The following is a 22,284-nucleotide window of genomic DNA, read 5'->3' on the forward strand; positions in this document are numbered from 1 at the left end:
GAGAGCCACCACTTGGAGTTTTATTGCATTGTGTATGTTTTTAATCTTTGGACTATAAGCCACTTTGAACTAAACAGGAAAGGGAGTATAATTTTTTTTAAATAACTAACAGCAGCAGCCACCTTTTTCCTTCCTCCTTTCTGTGGCTGTCTTCCAATTTGCTACGGCTGTCTTAGGGAGAGGGTAGCACTCAACTCCAGCCAGGGCCTAAGCCTTGGGGCCTTTGAATGCTGGGAACCAGCCTGTGCCAGGCCACCTCTTCCTCAGACCTGCCAGAAAAAAACGAGAGATCCAGGCTCCCGATAATAAAAGGTTCAAGGGTGGAGCAGGCTTTGAGGCCAGGTCCTTCTGCCGGAGAGACCCCCTGCTCCTGCAAACCCCACTTCAGTCCAAGATTAAATGAAAGCAACTCTAAAATAATCAGGACATTTTGGTATTATATAATTAAAAAACAAATGACAAGAAACGCCTTCAATTGGAAGAATCAGTGCACTCTTTGCTAGAATTCTTCCAGGCAGAATGCATTTCTTCTCATTGGGGCTGTCTGGATGAACTCATTAGCTGCAACATTAAGATCCCTCTCCTGAGACATCGGTTGATGTCCATACCGAAGAACCAGAGGCTGAGGCTGGAGCAAGACCACGCACGAGGCCGCAGGCGCTTTGAAGACTCCAGCAGGGTGCACGTGCGAACGATCTGGAGCCTCATCTTGGGCCACGGTGTGTTTACGGCAAACTTTTCAATGCGGCTTGGGTGCTGCGGACCCATCTGAAGACTCTGCCGGCGGCGGCGGCGGCGGCGGCGGCTATTCGCAGAGAGCCCTCGGAGGAAGGTTGAGGGCCGCGGGAGCCCTTCTGCTCCGCGGCTGCCTGCGTGTGGCCGGGAGGGGCTCTCCGTGGCCGCCGCTCCGCTCCCTTCTTCCGAGAGGCCCCGGAGAGACAAGCGCACCTGCCCGGGGGGACCCCAGCAGCCGGCGGGGCGGAAGAGAAGGCGAGGCGGCGCCCCCTCCGGCCCCGGCAGCGGAGGACCGGGGCCGACCCCTCGGCTCGCCCGGGCGGGCCGCCTGCTTAGAGGGCGGCCTTTCGTATCGCCGCCGCCGGCCCCCGCCCGCGGCCGCCCCGCGCGCCTCCCACCGGCCCGGCCCGGCCCCTCAGCGGCGGCCCAGGTTTCCGGGGGAGGCGGTGCGCCGCCGCTCCCTTCCGCCGCCGCCTGTCCGCCTCGCTCTCTCCCCCGGCCGGCCGGCGCCCGGCCATGCAGTCGCGGGTGGCGTGGCTCGGCGGCGGCGGCGGCGGCGGCGCGGCCAGGCGGGTCCGGCTGCTCCTGCAGCACGTGGCGGCGCGGCGGAGAGCGGTGCACGGCGGCGGGGGCGGCGGCGCAGGTAAGCGGGCGCGCCTCGCCTCGCCACGGCCGGCCTGGGGAAGAGCCCTGAGTGCGCCGGGCGGGGGAGCCGCTTTCCCGGCCGACCTTCCGTGGCCTGCGGAGAGCGGCCTCTGGGAAGGAGCCTCCTTGGCGGCCTCCCGCCCTGACGGCCGCGGCTGCCTTGGCTGAGCCCCGCCGCCCGGCTCTGGGCCTGCCGCTCTGCCCCGCGCCTCGCCCTCTCGAACCCCTTTCTAGGCTCTTTCAAGCGTCCCGTTGAACGAAGGTTATGGTTCCAGAGGGGAAACCGGGAATTCCCCAGAAGCATTTTGAACGTAGCGAGGGAAATAGTTCCATCCCTTGCAAAAGTCTGGTGGGGGGAAAGTGTGTGTGATGTGCCCTCAAGTTGCCTCCCACCTATAACAACAATCAACAACATTCGTTTTATATACCGCCCTTCAGGGTGACTTAACACCCACTCAGAGCGCTTTACAAAGTATGTCAGTATTATCCCCACAACAAACGCCCTGTGTGGTGGGGCTGAGAGAGCTCCCAGAAACTGTGACCGGCCCAAGGTCACCCCACTGGCTTCAAATAGCGACCCTCTGAAGGAATGACCTCCAAAACATCCGATCATTAACAGACTTGCTCAGATCCTGCAAACTGGAGGACCTGGCTTCTTTCATTAAGTTAAGCCATCTCCTTTTAGGTCTTTCTCTTTTCCTGCTGCCTTCCACTTTTCCAAGTATTATTGACTTTTCCAGAGAATCTTGTCTTCTCGTGATGTGACCAAAGTATGATAGCCTCAGTCTTGTCATTTTAGCTTCTAGGGAGAATTCAGGCTTGATTTGATCTAGAACCCACTTATTTGTCTTTTTGGCTGTCCGTGGTATCCACAAAACTCCACATTTCTCATGAATCAGTTTTCTTCCTGTCAGCTTTCTTCACTGTCCAACTTTCACATCCATACATAGCAATGGCAAATACCGTAGTTCGGTCCCCAGAGAGACATCCTTAAGGATCTTTTCAGTTCCCTGAAAGCTACTATTCCAAGTCTCAATCTTCTGATTTCTTGGTTGCAGTCTCTCTTTTGGTGGATGATCAAGCCAAGGAATAGGAAATCTCGAACAATTTCAATTTCTTCATTGTCACCATTGTAGGGGTGGTGTAGGAGAAAGAAAAAAATGCCTTGTCCCTTTAATAGAGGCTTAATGTGAAGAAATGGGCAGTGGAAACTTTTCATGCCATGGAGGTTAATAATATCACCTGGTAAATAAACCAGGACATTTTTTCTTCAGGGCAGTTAGCAACCCCTACAACGGGGGGAGTAGCCTTCATCAAATAAACAGTTTGTGGGGGAAAGGTTAATTAGTCTTTTCCTGCACCAAGGCTTTTCTTCCATTAAAAAATGTAAAGCTCTGTTACCTCCTTTTTGTTACTAAATAAGTATAGCATATACTTGGCCCCAGCCTGGTGGAATGCTCTGTCAATGGAGACCCGGGCCCAGCGGGACATATTATCGTTCCGCCGGGCCTGTAAGAGAGCTGTTCCACCAGGCGTTCGGTGGTTGAAGGGGGCGGTGCTATGTCGGCCTCCCACCTTTGGGGTGGGGGAGGATTCTCCCCACCATTGCACTTGGTTAATTTACTTCATTATTGTTTTGTATATTGATTTTAGTATTGTTGTTTTTTGTTTTTATCAATTTTAAACTGTTCACCGCCCAGAGCCCCTGGGATGGGCGGTATATAAATTGAAATATAAATATAAATAAATAAGTATATCACAGCCTCCTCAAGTCCTCAAGGAGGCTGAAGTGGAAGTCAAGAACAAAATGCACTACTGGGGGGCAAAAACTTCACCTACCAGGGTAACAGGAGCTATCACTAGTTCCTCTAAACTAACCCTCCGCTGAGAGGCTGAGGAACAAAGTGTTAATCAAGAAATCAGCCCTGCAAGGTAGGACACATGCAGGCTGGGTTCCACAAAAATAATTACTTAGTAGCTGTAGGGCAAATTAGGCCAAAGTACTGGATTTAACTTGAAGCCCTGAAAACCAACTAACACCACAGAAATCTGTGAAGTTAATTATGGAGTGTGCAAAAGATTACAAATGTAGCACTTGCCCAAGATAGGAAAGAAAATGGTAAACCTAAATATCTGTCCTACAATGCTGTACAGGCATTAGTCTCCTGACACAGATGTTACTTTGTCAGGTCAAACTGCAAAGCACAACACAACTCCAAAGGTCAGTGTAATGATTTTAAGTAAATGGGTGCCTGTGTCTTTAAATGCTTGGTGTGAGATAGGTGAAGAGTGGGGGTGAGAGAGGGATGAGTGAGTGATATGATTGGCTCATGACTGAGAGTGTGGGTGGAGTGAATGCAGTTTAGACTGAGAGTGGAGAGCAAAAGTGTCAGTCAGAAGAAGGCAGGCCAGCTGTGTGCTGCCTGAGTATACTGAAGTGTTTATGACAGAAATATAACCTGTGTGGAACCTGAACTGAGCATGTCTGTGAAAGGACACTCAGAGCGGAACTACAAGTGACAAAAGGCACAGGTTGGACACTTGTCAGCTCCCCTCCCCTTTCTCAGATCCCCTTCCTTGGAGTTCAGTTAATTTCCAGAGCTTTCTCTTTTTGCACCCTGACCAAGCCTGAACCAAAGTTTTGAAAAGCCAGGAAATGGACTAAGAGGCCAGTTTCTCGACATAGTGAGCTTGTGGCTTGCCTCTGTTTTCTCAATCATACCAGCAACTATATATGCATTACAACGATACATTGATAAAATTTATTATTCTGTGATGTAGACAGCTACGTGTTTTTAAAAAAGTTGTTTTCAAACGTTGCAGATTGTCTTGCAAATAAGTCAACTGAAGCTAACCCAGAAACATTTATTACTTGTCTACTTGTGGCTTGATATGGGAGGGGGGGAAGCTAATTAGTTTTACAAAAGCGAAACCCTTTTTTTTACCCTAATCCCCTTAGCTTTTATAAAACTTCCCTGCTGACTGTTGGAAGATGTTGATTGCTTTCACCCAGATGATCATGGGGAAGCTCTTTACAATCCTTAATATATTTTGTAACTACATGTAGTTATTTTGAGTCTTTGTACTAAACAGTCTAGCCAAGGGGGGATTGAACTGATTCTCAGTTGTCCCCTTGTGTTTGGTGGTGAAAGCCAAAGCCATGTCTACCCTGGTGTTTGCTGGGTAGTTTTTATTGTTGTTTTTGTGGCCTCTCTGGAGGCTGGCCTAATTAATTGAGGTGGGATTACAGGAATGTTTTGGAACTGGAAAATCATGTGTAGATGTGTGGCTCTTGTGGCTGTGTAGCCTTGTGCCTTCTGTTGCTCAGTTCTTTTTCTGCACATGTTGATAGTCATTGGTGTTTTATTCGATAGCAAGGCAGGAAAATTCCTAGCCTAAAAATACAGTATGGGAACCCGAGATGAAACTAGACGAAATGTATGATGTTCTCTTTATTGGTCAATTGCCCGATATTGTTTGTTCTGACCGCTGGATGTTCCCAGCCCGAGAGACTTTTACCTGGGGGTTTTGGCATCTGAATCTGGGGACTTTCTGCCTTATAATATTCCCTTCACAGTCAAACATGTACTGACCAGTTTCTTTCGACTGTTTGCCAAACATTTGCACCATGAGTACTTAGCTATTCCTGGAAGAGAATGTTAAACTAGAGGCTTGGAACAGGCTTTTAAAATACTCAAACATTTACTATGACCTTGTGGTCTCTGAACATGCGGTTTGAAGAGGAAGATTGAGTGGTAGTTTGTGGCTGGGAAGGCTGCAGAGAGAGTGGCACGATGTGACTGAGGCGTCACTGGTAAAAATCCGTTAACCGTGTATTGTGCGTTTGTTCATTCTCTCTCTCATAAAATTTCTTACAGATCAAGCCTGTTTGTGTTTATTCAGTTTTGTAAATTTCAGTGGGACTTATTCCTTGGTATCTGTGCTTCAACCTTAGCTCTGGGAGACAGTGTTTGCTTATGTAACATCCTGAAGCCCTTAGAACAGAGTAAAACAGATATCCATCTATTGAGGGTTATGATAGTGGCAGCGAGAATACTTGTCGCAAAGATTTGGACACAATCAAAGGCACCTTCAATAGAAATGTGGTTAAGGAAGTGTGGATGCAGTATAGACAAAATTATAGTGTGCAATCACTATTCAAAAATAGTATTTGCACACTATTAGCCCAGTTTAGCCTGAGCTTGTCAGAGCTAAGCAGGGTTGGTCGTGGTCAGTATTTCGATGGGAGACCGCCAAGGAAGACTGGCGTTGCTACACAAAGACAGGCAATGGCAAACCACCTCTGTGTCAAAGCTGTGGCTAGATAATGTCCTTACTCCAGACTACCTTCTGCAATCAGACAATAGTCCATTGTTTCCAAAAGGTTTTTACTGAAGAATTAGTTCATTATAGTCCACTGTCCTGAATACAATATTCAGGATGGTACATATGCACTGTTACCAATGACAGGCAAAGCATGAGGTACAAAGTAACAGATCCCAGCAGGCCCAACCTCCCCCCATAGTTCTCAAAACAACCCCTTTGAAGCTAGGAAAGCGAAAGTTCTTCAAGGCCGGTTCTTGGTGGAACAGCAGTAGGCAAAACAATCCTTCTCTGTGAGACAGCTGCCTGGGAACCTTGGCACCTGTGAAGAAAGCACTTAAACACTGAAAGGATTAAACATGGAGTCGGTTAGGCAAGGACATACATGAAAGCATTCTGAACCTGACATTCTGCCCCCTCTAAGATCCCCACCCCCCAGGCTTATGTGGGTAGCGAGAATGGAACGCTTTAACTAATCTAGGAGCATGAACATGTACAGAATTCACCCACTCATCAAACCCAGAGTCAAAGTCTTTCCACCTGATGAGGTAAAATAGCTGATTTCTTTTAAATTTAGAGTCCAAGATTTGTTGTACTTCGTAATGAGTTTGATCATCAATCAATGTTGGAATGGGAGGGGCACGGATGTGCCACTGGTTTGCAGGAGGAGCTTTCTTTAACAGACTAATATGAAAAGTATCGTGTACATGGCACAAGTTTTTTGGTAAATCCAAAGCAACAGTCACTTTGTTGATTACTTTATGAACAGGAAAGGGTCCAAGAAATTTTAACGCAAGCTTACAGCTGGTTTGAGTCACTTTCAGATTTTTCGTGGAAAGATAAACAAGGTCGCCGGGTTGTAAATCCCAATCAGCCGCACGGTGGCGGTCGGCATATCGTTTGTAATCCTCTTTGGCTTTGTCGAGATGTTTTTTAATTTGAGTCCACTGGTGAGCAGCTTCCCCCCACCATTCCATTACGTCTCTGGAAGTTGTAGTAGGAGGGGGGAGCGCTTCGAACGGGAAGGGTTTGAAGTGGAAGCCATAAACGACTTTGAATGGAGTTTCTCCTGTTGAGGCGTGCACGCTGTTATTGTAAGAGAATTCTGCTAGGGGGAGTAAATCGACCCAATTATCTTGTTGGAAATTGATATAGCATCGAAGAAATTGTTCTAGGATTTGATTAGTTTTTTCAGACTGCCCGTCGGTTTGCGGATGATGGCTTGAACTCAGACCTTGTTCAATATCTAGCATTTGTAAAAGCTCCCGCCAGAAGTTGGCAACGAATTGTCCGCCGCGATCCGAGATCACCTTAGACGGAAAAGAACGTAATTTTACAATGTGTTTCAGAAAAATATCCGCCAGTTTTCTAGCTGAAGGTATCGTGGTGCAAGGTATAAAGTGTGCTTGCTTGGAGAATAAATCCACTACGACCAGAATACAGTTGTGACCTTTGGAGGGGGGTAAATCAGTGATAAAGTCCATGGATATTACTTCCCATGGTCTACTTGGTGTTTCTAGCAGTTGTAATAATCCGGGAGGTTTGCCCTTGCGTGATTTGGCACTGAGGCAAATGGGGCAGGATGCTACATATTGGGAAATGTCCTTACGCATGCCTGGCCACCAAAATTGGTGTTGTACTAAATGAAGTGTTTTTAAGTAACCATAGTTTCCTGCTGTAGGGGCATCATGACAGCGCTGCAAGACTTCTTTTCTTAAACTGTCGGGAACATAAAAGCGGTCCCCCCAAAGCCATTCTCCTTGTTTCGATTGTTGCAGTCTGTCTTTGGGCACCTTTCCCCCCTCCTTTTCCACTTCAGCTTTCAGCTTTAACCTCCATCCCTGATCGGGTTGAGGGGGATGAGCAGTGCGACTGCGCGTTGTTACCACACCCCCTAATTGCGTAGGGGAAAAGACGGTGTCTATAGTCTCCTCCCTTTTGCTTTTGTGTTGGGGCATGCGCGATAGGGCATCAGCAAGGAAGTTCGTTTTGCCCGGCAAGAAGTTTAAAGTGAAATTGAATTTGGAAAAGTATTCTGCCCAGCGCAGCTGTTTAGCATTTAGCCTCCGAGGGCTGCGGAGGGCTTCTAAATTCTTATGGTCCGTCCAAACCTCGAATGGGTGACGGGCTCCCTCTAACCAATGCCTCCAGGTAGTGAGGGCTGCCTTTACAGCAAAAGCTTCCTTTTCCCACATGTTCCAATTTCTTTCCGCTTCAGAAAACTTCCGGGATAGGAAGGCACAGGGCTTGAGTTTTCCGTCCTCCCCCTTTTGCAAAATTACGCCCCCAATCGCGGTGTCGCTGGCATCGACTTGCACTACAAAGGGGCGATTTTCATCGGGGTGTTGGAGGGCGGGTTCGAAAACAAACTGCATTTTGAGGAGATCGAATGCCTCTTGGCATTCTCGTGTCCAGGGCAATTTGGCACTCGGCTTTTTGGCATTGTCCCCCTTGTCTTTAGTTTTTAACAGTTCGGTTAGGGGGAGTGTAAGTTGAGCGAAGTTAGCAATGAATTCCCTATAGAAGTTGGCGAAACCTAAAAAGGATTGTAGTTCCTTGCGAGTAGCAGGAGTTTGCCAACTTTGGATTGCTTGTACTTTGCCCGGATCCATTTTTAAACCATCTTTGGAGATGCAGTAGCCCAAATAAGTGAGTTCTGTTTGGTGAAATTCACATTTCGATAGTTTGATGGGCAGTTTGTTACACATCAGTGTGGTCAGAACCTTTTTTACAAGATCTATGTGTTCCTCCTCAGTTTCTGAATATATTAAGACATCATCTAGGTAAACCACCACTCCTTTGTACAAAAATTCATGTAATACTTCATTAATCATAGACATGAAAACCGATGGGGCCCCAGCTAAGCCGAACGGCATAACTAAATATTCAAACTGGCCGAGGGGCGTGTTAAAGGCGGTTTTCCATTCATCCCCTGCTTTGATACGAACGTGGAAGTAGGCATCCTTTAAGTCTAATTTTGTAAAGATCTTACCTTGAGCCACGACATTGAGAAGGTCTCTGATGAGCGGGATGGGGTATGCGTTGCTGGATGACACAGCGTTAAGTCCCCGAAAATCAGTGCACAGTCTTAAGCCCCCATCCTTCTTTTTGACGAAGAGCACTGGCGCAGCGTGCGGGCTGTTCGCAGGTCGTATAAATCCTCTTTGGAGATTAGTGTCAATGAATTTGCGGAGTTCTTCTCTTTCGTTGGGGCTCATGGGATACAGGCGGCCCTTAGGCAGTGAGGCGCCCGGTAAAATTTCTACAGCACAGTCTGTCCTCCTATGTGGAGGTAAAGTATTGGCCTCTTCCTCTGTGAAGGCTTGGAGGTAGGCTCTATATTGTTTGGGTATTTGATTAATTTCTTCCTGAGTGAGGAGAGCTGATTCTTTGTGTGTAGGATCGTTGCCCCAATTTTTATCCCAACGGTGACTTTTGCAGGCATTATGGCTGAATGTGATGCTTCCTTCTGTCCAGTTTATATAGGGGTTGTGGTCGCACAACCACCGGCTTCCCAGGATCAAGGGGTATTTGGCAGTGGCACTAATGACGAACGATCTTACTTCCCAATGATGCCCCATGCCGCTTACGACCGGAGTGGTTTCAGTAGTGACTGGGTTCATATTGGTGCCGTCCATTTGCTTAAAGATGACGGGCGTTTCCAATTCTTGTACAGGAAGCACTAATCCATTTACCAAGGCTGGAGCGATAATGTCTCTTGAGCAGCCCGAATCTATCAGTGCTTGCACGCGGATGTGCATTTTTCTATCCGGATTTACTAATATTACAGGTATGAAAAGTATGGACCCTGGAGGTCTGTTCAAGGCAGGAACGGACTGAGGTTTGATCTGCCGTTTGGGTCCTTTTACGACAGATCCATTTCGTTTCCCGAAGTGGGACTCTCAGGATTCTCCTCCCCGGTTAGAGCTGTTGAATCATATTCCATAACTTCCTCCAGCTCTAACCCTCTCTCGGGGAGGTTTTTCCGAGGAGCTCCTCTGCCCCTCGCTGACCTGGGAGCTGGTGTTGGGCGCGGCGGCGCTGAGTAGGTTGCGGGAGCTGGACGTCTTAGTTGGAGCGGAAGTCTTTGCACAGGCCGGTACGGACATTGCGCTGCAAAGTGACCACTTTGGCCACACTGCAAGCACAAACCTTGTTGCCATCTAGCATCTCTCGCTCCGCGCATAGCGTATCCAGCCCCTCGGCCTCCTCGAATGAGAACTGAGGAGCGCCTTTGGCCCGTGGGCTGTTGATGTTGTTCCACTAAACGAACTTCTAGCATGCGATTTTCTACTTTGCAAGTTAACTGGATCCATCCCAGCAGCGTAGGAGGGTTATCTTGCATGAGAGCTCTATCCAACAATTTAGGATTTAATCCCTGTTTGAATAAGATGATTTTGGTGGATTCCTCACACCTTGGGCATTTGGCAGCAAGCTGTCAGAATTTTGTAACATAGTCTCTAGCCGACATGCTGCCTTGCCTAATAGACTGCAATTCAGTCCGGGCCCTAGTTTCTTCTAGGGGATCTTCATATTGGGCTTGGAGCGCGTCCACTAGACCTTGAAGTGTATTCAATTCGGGGGCACCAATATCATAAAGTCCTACATACCAGTCTGCCGCTTTGCCTTGAAGTCTCGATCCAAGGTGTTCGATTTGACTGGCCTCACTTCCAAATAAATGTCCCCATCGATTGAAAAACTGTACTGCTTGTACCAGGAAGAACCCCAGTTTGGAAGGATCTCCATCAAAAGTAGCTTCTAGCTTAACCCAACCCATGGGAAGTTCTTGCCTGGGGGCTGGTGCAGGCAGCGGGTAGTATTCGAGTGGGGGCTGTTGCGGTGCGGGCGGTGGTGGTAACGGAGGTTGTTGGGGAAGTGGTTGAGGACGAGGTTGACGAGGAAGGGCCCCGGGAATTGGCCGTGGTGGGTGTCCTCTCGGAGCCGGTAATCTAGGCGAGGGCTGTCCTGGCGGCCGCCGGAATGGCGCGGGTAGGACCGGCGTATCGCGAGGCCCCATCCCACCGGGCGCTGGCAACCGAGGAAGGGGAGTCAGTCCTTGGGGCACTGGCTGTAATGGTGGTGGATGCGGAGATGCTGGTTGGAGAGGAATAGGGGTGCCTCTAGGAATTGGTTGATTCGAAGTCGGTGTCCCACTCGGTTGAAGAGGAATAGCGGAGCCTCCAGGGATTGGTTGACTCGGAGTTGGTGTCCCGCTCGGCCCCGGTGTCTGGAGTGGTTGAGGAGTGGTGCCCACTCCAATGGAACTCGTCACCGGAATGAGGAGAGGAGTAACCCCACTCGGTATTACTGGTACTTCCTCTTGAGAAGTTGGCGGTGGTACCACGGGGGAAGCTGCTCCTGTCGGGCGCTTCTGTTCGTCCCCTGCACCTGCCCCCCCTGTAGCGCCTAGCTCATCTGGGCAAGGATCTGTGGGGCAGGGGTCCTCTGGGCAGGGATCTTCGGGTCCCAGCCCAGCTCCTGTTTCCGAATTGGTATCCCCGGTTTCGTTGGGTTGCTGTGGCCATGGTTGAATCGGTCCCTCGGATCGTGGGACGATACTTTGTAGTGTAGACAGACTTTGAGCGATATCCGGGTAGCTCGTCGGCGGCTCTCGTCCATCTCCCACTACGAGTACTGACAGCAGGTGGACCGCATGGGCCAGACTTTCTTCCATGTTCGCTAGTCTGGACTCTAAAACTTGAACTCTGTCTGAGTTCCCTACCCCTTGTTCCGTATTTCCCGTGGCCTGAGAGGTCGGCACATACTCAGCATGTGGTCTCGTGGCTGTCGCCCTTGGCCCAGGTAGGGGGTCTTCTACGACTTGCTCTTCTTGGGATCTTGCGGCTAGAATCCCCTTTGCTAAGCCGGTGACCGCAGAAATCCCGGAGTCAATCGCAATAGTCCTGCTTTGCAGTTGCAGCCAATGGTGCTCACTTACATCCGCTTGCCCCGCTCCCGGGGTGACTTCTGTGTAATCCCAACTTAGAACGCCATGGTGGGATGCCTCCCACTCTGTTTGCTCGGCCGTTCTATTCCAGTAAAGCCACGGCTGGCTACCGGTATGTTCTGGAATCGCTTCTAAACTCCGTCGGCCGTCCAGCGATGATTGCGTGAACATTATGCTGGCCCTTCGTTCTCTCGTCTCCCGAGGTCTTGCGCCCCACTGCAAAGGAGTGGGCATCGAAAACAGTGGTTCGGCTGTAGCTCTGGGCCGATTATCCACACTGCTGGGAGCGATGGTGTAAATAGTGGTAACAGAGGAGCCGTTCCCTCTTGGTACGGGTCCTTGAGGTTCCAATCCTTGAGAGCCGGGAGAGGCATACGGGTCAAACAAAGGGTCCCTGATAGGGGCTGCTTTGGAGTCCGTTTGATCCGGCTTAGGCATTGGAAAGTTGATTGGTAACAAAATGTCAAAGTTGTGGCTAGATAATGTCCTTACTCCAGACTACCTTCTGCAATCAGACAACAGTCCATTGTTTCCAAAAGGTTTTTACTGAAGAATTAGTTCATTATAGTCCACTGTCCTGAATGCAATATTCAGGATGGTACATATGCATTGTTACCAATGACAGGCAAAGCATGAGGTACAAAGTAACAGATCCCAGCAGGCCCAACCTCCCCCCATAGTTCTCAAAACAACCCCTTTGAAGCTAGGAAAGCGAAAGTTCTTCAAGGCCGGTTCTTGGTGGAACAGCAGTAGGCAAAACAATCCTTCTCTGTGAGATAGCTGCCTGGGAACCTTGGCACCTGTGAAGAAAGCACTTAAACACTGAAAGGATTAAACATGGAGTCGGTTAGGCAAGGACATACATGAAAGCATTCTGAACCTGACACTCTGCTCATCTCATGCCTGCAGTGTCCCCTGGAAAGGGATGCCATGAGTCAGTTACAAGTCAGCTTTCTTTTTGCTCTGACATGAGTGCCCCAGGCTAGCCTGGTCTCATTGGATCTCAGACGCTAGACTGGTTCATCCCTGGTTTAGTACTTGAGTGGGAGACTTCTGAGGAAGTCCAGGGTTGCTTCCCAGGGGCAAGCAATGGCAAACCACCTCTGTTTGTGTCTTGAAAATCCCATTAGGGACTGCCATAAGTTGGCTGCGATTTGCCAGCACTTTACACGCAAACCATTGAAAGGAAATCTGTATATATTAGCAACGAAGCCTGTTGTTGGAAAAATATACAACAAACTCTAGAAAGGGGAGGGTGGGCAGGCGGGCATTGCCTCCTGCTCCACACTTGATCCCATCCAGGTGAATGGGGGGCATTGCCTCCTGCTCCACTCCTGATCCCAGCCGGATGAAGGCAGGGACTCGGGCATTGCCTCCTGCTCCACTTCTGATCCTGGCCAGGTGAAGGGGTGGGGGGTGGGCATTGCCTCTGTTGCACTCTTGATCCTGACTTGCTGAAGGTGGGGGCACGGGCATTGCCTCCTGCTCTGCTCCTGATCCTGGTCAGGTGAAGAGGGGGTGGGCATTGCCTCTGTTGCACTCCTGATCCTGGCTGGGTGAAGGCGAGGGCACGGGCATTGCCTCCTGCTCTGTTCCTGCTCCTGGTCGGATGAAGCGGGGGTGAGCATTGCCTCTGCTGTGCTCCTGATCCCGGCAGGGTGAAGGTGAGGGGCGGATATTGTTGCATGCTCTGCTCCTGATCGGATAAAGGGGGGGCATGCATTGCCTTCAGCTCTGCTTCTGATCTTGGCTGGGTGAAGGAAGGGGTGCTTGGCATTGCCTCCTGCTCCACTCTTGCTCCTGGCTGGGTGAAGGAGAGGTGGGCATTGCCAGCGGCTCTGAGCCCCAGTTGCCGCCGGGTGAAAGGGGGAAGGGCATTGCCGTCTCCTCACCACGCTGATCACCATTGGGTAAAGGTGAGGGGGAGGGGCAGTTGGGCATTTCCACCTCCTCCCCACCCCGATTGCCACCAGGTGAAAGTGAGAGGGAAGGACGGGCCACCTCACCTAGGCTTCCTAATGCGGTGGCGCCCTCTGGAGGTGCAGCAGGATAAGAGGTGAGTCATCAGCAATACGGCTTACCTTTTATATAATAGGATAATACACACACACTCAGGAATTATTTGCGAAATAGTGGAGACCTTTTATTAGTTTTATTAAGTCACATATTAAAATTAGAGGAAGCTGTGAAGGCTGAAATACTGTCTTATATTTAGATTTGGCCAATATATTTTGTAGTGGAAAAGCAGGCAGATTTGAATAAGATTCAATTTAACATGGACAAGTGCTGGCTTCTCCACCTGGGTAACAAAAATGCAAAGCATGCATACTGGCTGAGGGATACACTTCTGGGTAGCAGTGTGTGTGAACAAGATCTTGGAGTACAAGTGGATGAGAAGATAAACATGAGCAGTCAGTGTGATGTAGCAGGAAAAGGTGACTGCAGTCTCGGGGTGTACCAGCAACAAAGGCATAACATCAAATCACAGGATTTCATTGTCCCACTGAGGTCTGGTGACACTGGCTAGCCTGGGCTATCCAAGTCAGGGCAACAATGTTATGTCACTGTGAGCTTTTGTGACTCTCCAAATCTGATAGTGAAATAAATGTTGGTTTTTAAGGTGTCACTGGACTTTTATTTGAAAAACGAAGCCTTGCTTAGCTTTCATAACTATGAACTCTTTGCTGTGTTTCCTGAGCGTCTTACTTTTTTTTAATGTGCCGCTGCTGAGGTTGTGATCCTAACCTCCATGCTTGTGATTCCTCTCTTGAGAGCAACGTGCCCTTTTCTTCCAGCGGACACTTCTGGTTGTCTAGGCTGTCTGCTGGTGTGTTCCTCATTGTCTCTTGGATTCTTTCTTATCTTTTAAGGCTTGTTTGCTGAATGAGTCTCATGGCTGCCACGCAGCTGCCTACCAGGTCAGAGTCCTCTGGGCATTGTTCTCGTGCTGCGTCTCCTTTCTGAAACCATCTTCCAGAATCTCCAACTTGTTCCTGCCGCATTAAGAGCAAGATGAATGGAGCTGACTAATGCAGTTGCTTGTTCACCTCCAAGAAATTTTTCAACTGCGCAAAGGCAGACCCCTGATAATGGGTTGTTTTTGAGGTGACCCAATGTTGCTGTATCATGAAGATCAATAATATTCCACAGCTGGTCAAAATATGGTAGAAGTGAGAATAAAATCATAGGCTTGTTGATAAGGGGACCAGTTTGCTCTGTGAACACAGACACTTGTGAAAGAATATTTATGCTGGTTACCACTCAAAAATCTAAGGATTGCGTAATCCTTTTCATATCAGATAAATGAGACTCAAGTGCCCCATCTCTCTCCAAGGTCTATTCTCTGTTCTCCTCTTTGCAATCACATATTCATATGTCCAGGTTGTATTTGCTTCTCTTTGTTAAACACATTAATCTAGAACAAACTCCTTTGTGACCTCTCAAGAAACCCCCTTATTTGTCTGTAGTGCTAGCTCAGACTTCCCAACCTGTTCTCAATACTTTGATGTGTTTCACATTACTGTTTTATCATTCTGGTTTTAGTGAGATTAATTAGGTTTGGGGCTTCAGTCTGAATACAGTGCCTTGGCCTATTGGCCAAGCTACCAGTTAAGTGTTTTAGTGGAACTCAGCAGCCAAGTGCCTACCTGGCAAGGCTGACTTTCAGGTTAATTACCCAATATGGCTGGAGACTTTTATTTCCTCACTCTCTAAACCTAGGGTTAGTCACAGGAAATTGGTGGCAGTGATCTACCCTGGGGTACAAGGGTGTCTTACTCCCTAAAGTATGTTTGTTCTTGAAAACTCACCCCTGGCGACCTAGGGGTGGTAACATGCTACTGTCTTACAGAAGTCAGATTTGTACATTTCATTACCTTAGTAGCTGAGATGAAATTTGTGATCTTGGTAAAAATTGGAGCATGTGCATTCTTCAGATCCAGTACAGTCTTCAAATCTGATGTGTCAGATAATGTAAGCCACAACTGAAGAAGTGGAAACAGAATGCCTGAGGCTAATGGCAAAAACTCTAAATGGCATTTTTCTTTGAGAGAAAAATATAATAAATAAAGAACAGGAAATTTTTACACTCTAAAGGTAAAGCTGAGATGGGCCATCCATGGAAACAGTTCTGCTTTGATTTGCCCACAAGGGCGAGAGCAATGTGAATTGGCCCATCACTTACACTGTTCCACTGAATGAGTTTGGAGGTACGGGGGAAGATGCTGTAAAGTTTACTTCCTAGCAAAGTCTTCCCTTTTATTGACATCTGGTGAAATGTTTTTTGGGGGGATCAAGATTTTGGTGAATGAACTTTTTTTGTGGAGACAGAGCAAGACTGAATGAGATACTGATTTACATATATTTCATTTTGAAAAATAATAATAATACCAGTTTTAAACAGCCAGAGTTTATTCTAGAAAGCAAACAAACGCTGAATGTGTTAGTTTCAGTCTGTTTGAATATTTACTGTTACAGCTGTAACAGGGTTATAATGAAGTTCATGCTCAAAATGTTTTATTGGGTGGTATACGGTGGAAAGGAAGTGAAGTGCTGTCTATGGAGCTGAAACATGCAAACATTTCCATTTTTGTTCATAAATATATAATGTATTTTCAAGGCAATAATCAATGCTATTTTTGCATTTCAGGTGATACAGTGACCATTGGCAACGTGTCATTCAAACTCAAAGTGCCAAAGAATCCAGAACTTGTCCCGGGGAACTACAGTAAGAAACCACATTCTTCTAGAATCTTGCTTAAAGTAGGAATCCGGTTGGACAAATCTATAAATGCGAATGCAGTTCTTAGTGGGTAGCGTACTGGATTAAACCATGGAGATCCATGCTCCAGTTCCTTCATGATGTTTGCTAGAAAGGCTGGGAATGGCATCAGTTCTCATGTATCAGCCTAGCTAACCTTTCTGAGTTGTTGTGAGGACAGATCTGGGGATGGAGTGGATGGGGGAGGGGGGAGAGAGAGGACATGAGCGTGCTGTGTACACTTACCCCGAGTTCCTTAGATGATGGGCAGGATGAAAACACAATAAATACATAATCCCATCTAAGTTCTGTGAGAACGTTGCTTCATTCTGCTTGGGGCATCATATAGCTCTTAGATCTCATTTGGAGAGGATCTATAGTTAGAGAAGCGAGGCCCACAGCATGGTCTCTAACAAGGCCTGTGACTGGCCTTGCACATTCTATGGCTGCAATTTAAGTCCAGGCTAAGAACGCCCCCCCCCCGCCACCACACACACATTTGTAGCAGATAACACTCATGCAGGTAAAGGGACAATCACACATTCAGCTGAAAATGTGTTGGATGTAACATGAAAAGTACTGAACATAAGTATAAAGAGAAATCAAGTGTACAATGTACATGGATTGTACATGTGTTCACTGTTACTTGTGAATAGAACTATTAATTGTGGATTACTGCTTCTGTCCTTTTCCTACTAGAGCTCCTGAATACAAAAATTGTCTAGGTATGGAGGTCATTTTGTGAGCCTCCACACCCTATGTGTGTGCTGACAACACAGGATTAAGATATTTTTAAGGTAGATGTTAGGGTACAAGATAGATCATCGACGTCTACAATTTGATTTCTTGGAGACGTGAAAGTGAAAGAACTGTTGTTCTCTCCCAATATTGCTACTGGATTTTACCTTTAAACAGCACTTTTCACCAGAAAGCAGATTGATCTTGAAGTATCTCAGATGATGAAGAGGGTTTATAAATCCATCCTGTCTGTCTGTTACAGGATGGAAGGAGGAGGAGAGATTAAAAGGGAAGGTGGCAAAAATCTGGGATGATTAAATGTTTCTGGTGGCAGTCAGTAGCAGTTAGTTGTACCCAGAATACTGGGAACGTTAATCAAAAGTATAATCAAAAGTATTTGCCAGGTCAAGCCTACAAGTCCTTTTATGATCTCTTTATTCCAAATAAAGAAAATAGTAACATTTTGTGGAAACTGAATAAAGTATTACAATCCTCCAAGATAAAAATGCTGGGTACAGCTGGAAGGTGGCCAGGAAGACTTCGGTGCATTTGAGTGCATGCATTTCCAGAGGGGCGATACCCACTCCTGGAGGCTCTAGAGCATTCTCATATGTTGTGTAACAGTTATGATCTGTTCTGCTCGATAGATTGCTCTACATTCTCGAATTTTGTTTCTGCTTTAGGCATCTCTAAAGTTTGATCTGACTTCTTCAAACCATACCTAAAAATAGAGCTAGTTACACTTACTAATGTGAAGTGTACCAGAAGCAATTGGTTACATAGTAAGGAAACTTTCCTTGGGCACACAACTCACAGCCCGCATCCTCCAATAAGAGCAAACACTGTGCCAGGGCCTGTATTAGTGTAAGCTGCTCAATACCGTATGCTGGGGGATGAAGCGAAAAGGACCGTCAAGGAGACCGGCCACCTCTTGAACTGTAGTGGCTGCACAACATGTTCACTGGCCCTCCTCTTGTTTCCTGTAATTCTCTTCCACGCAGTGTCCTTGTCTTTGGTAACTGAGTGGGAAGGGCTATGGGCACCCCATAATTCTGTACAAGTACCAGAGTTATGGTACCATTGTTTGAATTGCACATTGTTGTTGTTTTTAATTGTAAGCAAGTAGGAGCCAACTGTATGAAAAGCAAGGTATAAATATAATTAATACACAGATAAAAAGTGACAATATTAGTTTTTTTGTTAGAGACTTTGGTTTCTGATCAATGGTGCTGGTGTCACTGTTGTGGACATTGTTCTGTTTTGGTTTTTGTCTGGTTCCTAGTGAGCTTGCTGTGGCATTATATTTTACTAGCAACAAAGCCCATTGTGGGGAAAAAATACAATCGGCTCTAGAAAGGAGAGGGCGGGCAGGCAGGCACTTGCTCCTCCTCCATCACTGATTCCAGCTGGTGAAGGAGGGGGGTGGGCATTGTCATCTGCTCTGCGCCTGATCTGTCTGATCTTGGCCATGTGAAGGGGTGGTGGGCTTTGCTACCTGCTCCATACATGATAGGTAAAGGGGGGGGCATTGCCTCCTGTTCTGCACCTGACTACAGCTGGGTGAAGGGGGGCAGGCATTGCCACCTGCTCCATGAAGAGGGGATGGCATTGCCACCTGCTCTGCTCCTTATCCCAGCTGGGTGAAGGGAAGAAGGGCATTGCCTCCTGCTCTGCGCCTGATCCCAGCCAGGTGAAGGCGTGAGGTGGGCATTGCCGTTTCTAATTCCCGTTTCATTTGTGCTATTCCTATTCATGGAAGTAAATACACAGTCATTGCATATTATGTTAATTTTATTTTAGTCTATAAAATTATGCCCATGAGGAAGTATTAGTACGAAACAGGAATTGGAAATCTGCTAGCAAAAACCCGTCGGCTCTCTGTTTGAAGAAACGTTCAGCTCCAGTTCTTCTCCACCTGAGTGATGGTCGCCTTTATGAAAATAACATCTATCCAAGAAAAGGAAGGATTATTGTCAGAATGTCAATTCTCTAGCCAGAGTAACACCATGTTAACTTGTGTTATAATCAGTAGTTGTCTAGTTTTCCTCCCTCTAGGCCCAGGTGTCGTCCAGGCCACTCATATCCATGGGAGCAAAGAGCCTTATCTATCCAGCCCAGCCAATGACCTTGATGTCCTCGTCTTCTCATGCCTTCGCAGACAGGACTCGGGGGGAGGCTGGGAATGGGTGTTTGAAGTGTTGTAACTTTCGTTTTACGTGCCATTCTCAACAAAGCTTTCGTTCAGCCAAGGGCCTCTACCGCCTTTGGATTATGGACACCTGTGTCCTGAGCATAGTCTTTCAATAAACCTTTTGGAATCAAGAGACCTTGTGCTTTTTGCAGAAAGGGGGGAGACGAACTCAGATAACTAGGGTTCCATAGTCTGACAATTATTAGCATTTGAGTTCTCACCAGTTGGACTATTTTCATGTTATTGATTGAAGGACTATGTTATTTATTGTGCTATTTATTGTCTTTCCTAGATATACTGATATTTAGAGTGACTTACTATTGTTGTATAACATTGCTTGGAAATTGCACATAATTAGCACTTTGCACTTTGATAAAAATGTTTTCTAAAACCAGTATCGTATGGGTATTATACCACTCCTAATACCCGCTGGGTTAAGGTGGGGGATGGGCATTGCCACCTGCTCTACACCTAATAGCAGCCGGGTTAAGACGAGGGGGGGCATTGTCACTTGCTCCACTCCAGATCCCAGTCAGGTGAAGGAAAGTGGGCATTGCCATCTGATCTGCTCCTGATCCCAGCTGGGTTAAGATGGGGGATGGGCATTGCCACCTGCTCTGCTCCTAATACCCGCTGGGTTAAGGCAGTGGGTGGGCAAAACCACCTGCTATGCTTCTCATCCCAACTGGGTGAGGGGGGGTTGGGCATTGCCAAGTGCTCCATTCCTAATACCAGCTGGGTTAATGTTGGAGGTTGCATTGCCACCTTCTCTGCTCCTAATACCAGCTGAATTAAGGCGGGGGGCATTGTCACCTACTCAGTTTCTAATACCAGATTGGTTAAGGTGGGGGGGTGGGCATTGCCACTGCTCCACTCCTTATACCAGCTGGGTTATGGTGGGGGGTGGGCATTGCCACCTGCTCTGCCACTAATACCAGCTGGGTTAAGGCAGGGGAGTGCATTGCCACCTTCTCCACTCCTAATACCAGCTGGGTTAAGACGGGGGTGGGCATTGCCTTCTGCTCCGCTACTATTACCAGCTGGGTTAAGGTGGGGAGATGGCATTGCCACTTGCTCTGCTCCTAATAACAACTGGGTGAAGGCGGGAGGGTGGGCATTGCCCCCTTCTCCGCTCCTAATACCAGCTGGGTTAAAGCGGGGGGACATTGCCAACTACTCTGCTCCTGATCCCAACTGGTTTAAATTGGGGTGGGCATTGCCACCTTCTCCGCTGCTGATACCAGGTGGGTTAAGGCGGGGGTTAGGCATTGCCACCTGCTCCACTCCTAATACCAGCTGGGTTAAGGCGGGGAGATGGCATTGCCACTTGCTGTGCTCCTAATAACAACTGGGTTAAGGCGGGAGGGTGGGCATTGCCACCTGCTCCGCTTCTAATACCAGCTGGGTGAAGGCAGGGGGTGGGCATTACCACCTGCTATTATCAGCTGGGTTAAGTTGGGTGGTGGGCATTTCCACCTGCCTCACTCCTAATACCAGCTGGGTGAAAGCGGGAGGCGGGCATTGCCACCTGCTCCTGGCCTGGGCTTCCCATCATGGCACGTTTTCTGGAGGGACATGGTGCCTTGCCTAAGCTTCTCTCCATGGCAGCGCCCTCTGGTGGTGCACCAGGGTATAAAGTGAGTTGTCTGAAATACGCTTACTCAATTATATAGTAAGATTTGGGAGAATGGATGCAGAGAGGAGATGCTCAGGTGCTGACGATTGAGCATGGGATTGCTGGGCCCTTCAAGTACTCATCTCCTTCCTGTCTGCCATCCACACACTCCTTCCTCTCCATTGCGTGAGGGTTCCCAGATCTATTCTTTGATGGCCTTCAGTTCTCAACTACTGCACCTTTCTGCATTGCCCTGGTGTGTTTGAGACGGGAGAGGTGATGTTATCTAACCTTTCTCTTAGGCGTCCATGTTTTTGGACTATTTGCTTGCATTGTGGAAGAATTGGTTTGATGATTCCCCTGTCCCTGACAGGACTTGCAATACCTTTATTGCATGAGTCATACATTGTCTTTATGTATTTTAATTATTTAATTACTTTATTTATAGTCCACATTTCTGGCTGAGACTCAAGGCAGATTACAGGATAAAGCTGTGCAGTCAGACAGCATAAGACAAATGGTGAACAATGCAATAGTGTTATGATTACAGAATGCTTGGAGGGGGGCGGGGGTTCTCCTATCTAGAATTTGCCTTTGGGGTGTGTGTTCCTGTTCCTGCAATCCATTTGGAGATGCCTTCTTGCTGAGTTGTGTTTGTGGCGGTTGATGTTACTGGGGAATTGTTGGGTTTCTGCGGGCGGCGGGGGCAGGGGGTGCCTGCCTGTGTTCTGTTTGTGTTTGGAGCAGGCACTTGCGTGGGAGGAGGTGGCGCACGGTTCCTTTGCTAGCTAATATGGGGCTATTGCCCATGTGAGTTCTGATGAAACCAGCGTAACTCTGTTCACCACAGAAAGCTCATGTGAGCTCTTTCTTCCTTTGCCTGGATATTGTACATTAACCCAATTCCATAGTCATACTTCCTTCATCCTAGCTGTCATTTTTCGTGGGTGGTACATTCTGTTCTTTAGTTCCTACTCATTATGTTATAACAATGGAGCAGTACAGTGGTGATCTTTGGCTGTTGCTTCTATGTATTTTCTATGTTGCTGCTGCAAGCCAGGGTGGCCTGATAGCTAGGGGTGTGCAACAACAACCACAAAAATCTAGATTATCTAGGCATGGGTTTCAAGGATCCCTGAAATCTGAGTAAAATTCTCTAATCTGGTTCAGCAAGATTAGAGAATTCCAAATTTATTTGGCCATTTATTCCTTATGGGGAAAACTATCTTGGGGGCATTTTTCAAGAAGACTCCACAGAATTTGCACGGGGCCTATTCCTGATTGTCCTCTAGAGGACCTCCAGGTTTCAGGAAGATTGAGCCCTGGGATCC

The 22,284-nt window shown here is 47.7% G+C and overlaps 1 protein-coding gene across 1 annotated transcript in view; it reads left to right on the forward strand.

Annotated features, from left to right (window-relative positions):
- The first annotated feature begins 1,212 nt into the window (after positions 1-1,212).
- The window catches only part of VWA8 (von Willebrand factor A domain containing 8), a 154,089-nt gene continuing 133,017 nt past the window's right edge, over positions 1,213-22,284 (forward strand). Inside the window, exons 1-2 of the mRNA XM_054975104.1 lie at positions 1,213-1,378; positions 16,299-16,376. Of these exons, the coding sequence (XP_054831079.1) occupies positions 1,252-1,378; positions 16,299-16,376 (205 nt within the window). The 5' untranslated portion in view covers positions 1,213-1,251. The remainder of the gene's footprint in view (positions 1,379-16,298; positions 16,377-22,284) is intronic.

The sequence above is a fragment of the Eublepharis macularius genome, chromosome 3, assembly GCF_028583425.1.
Source record: "Eublepharis macularius isolate TG4126 chromosome 3, MPM_Emac_v1.0, whole genome shotgun sequence".
Taxonomy (NCBI): Eukaryota; Metazoa; Chordata; class Lepidosauria; order Squamata; family Eublepharidae; genus Eublepharis; species Eublepharis macularius.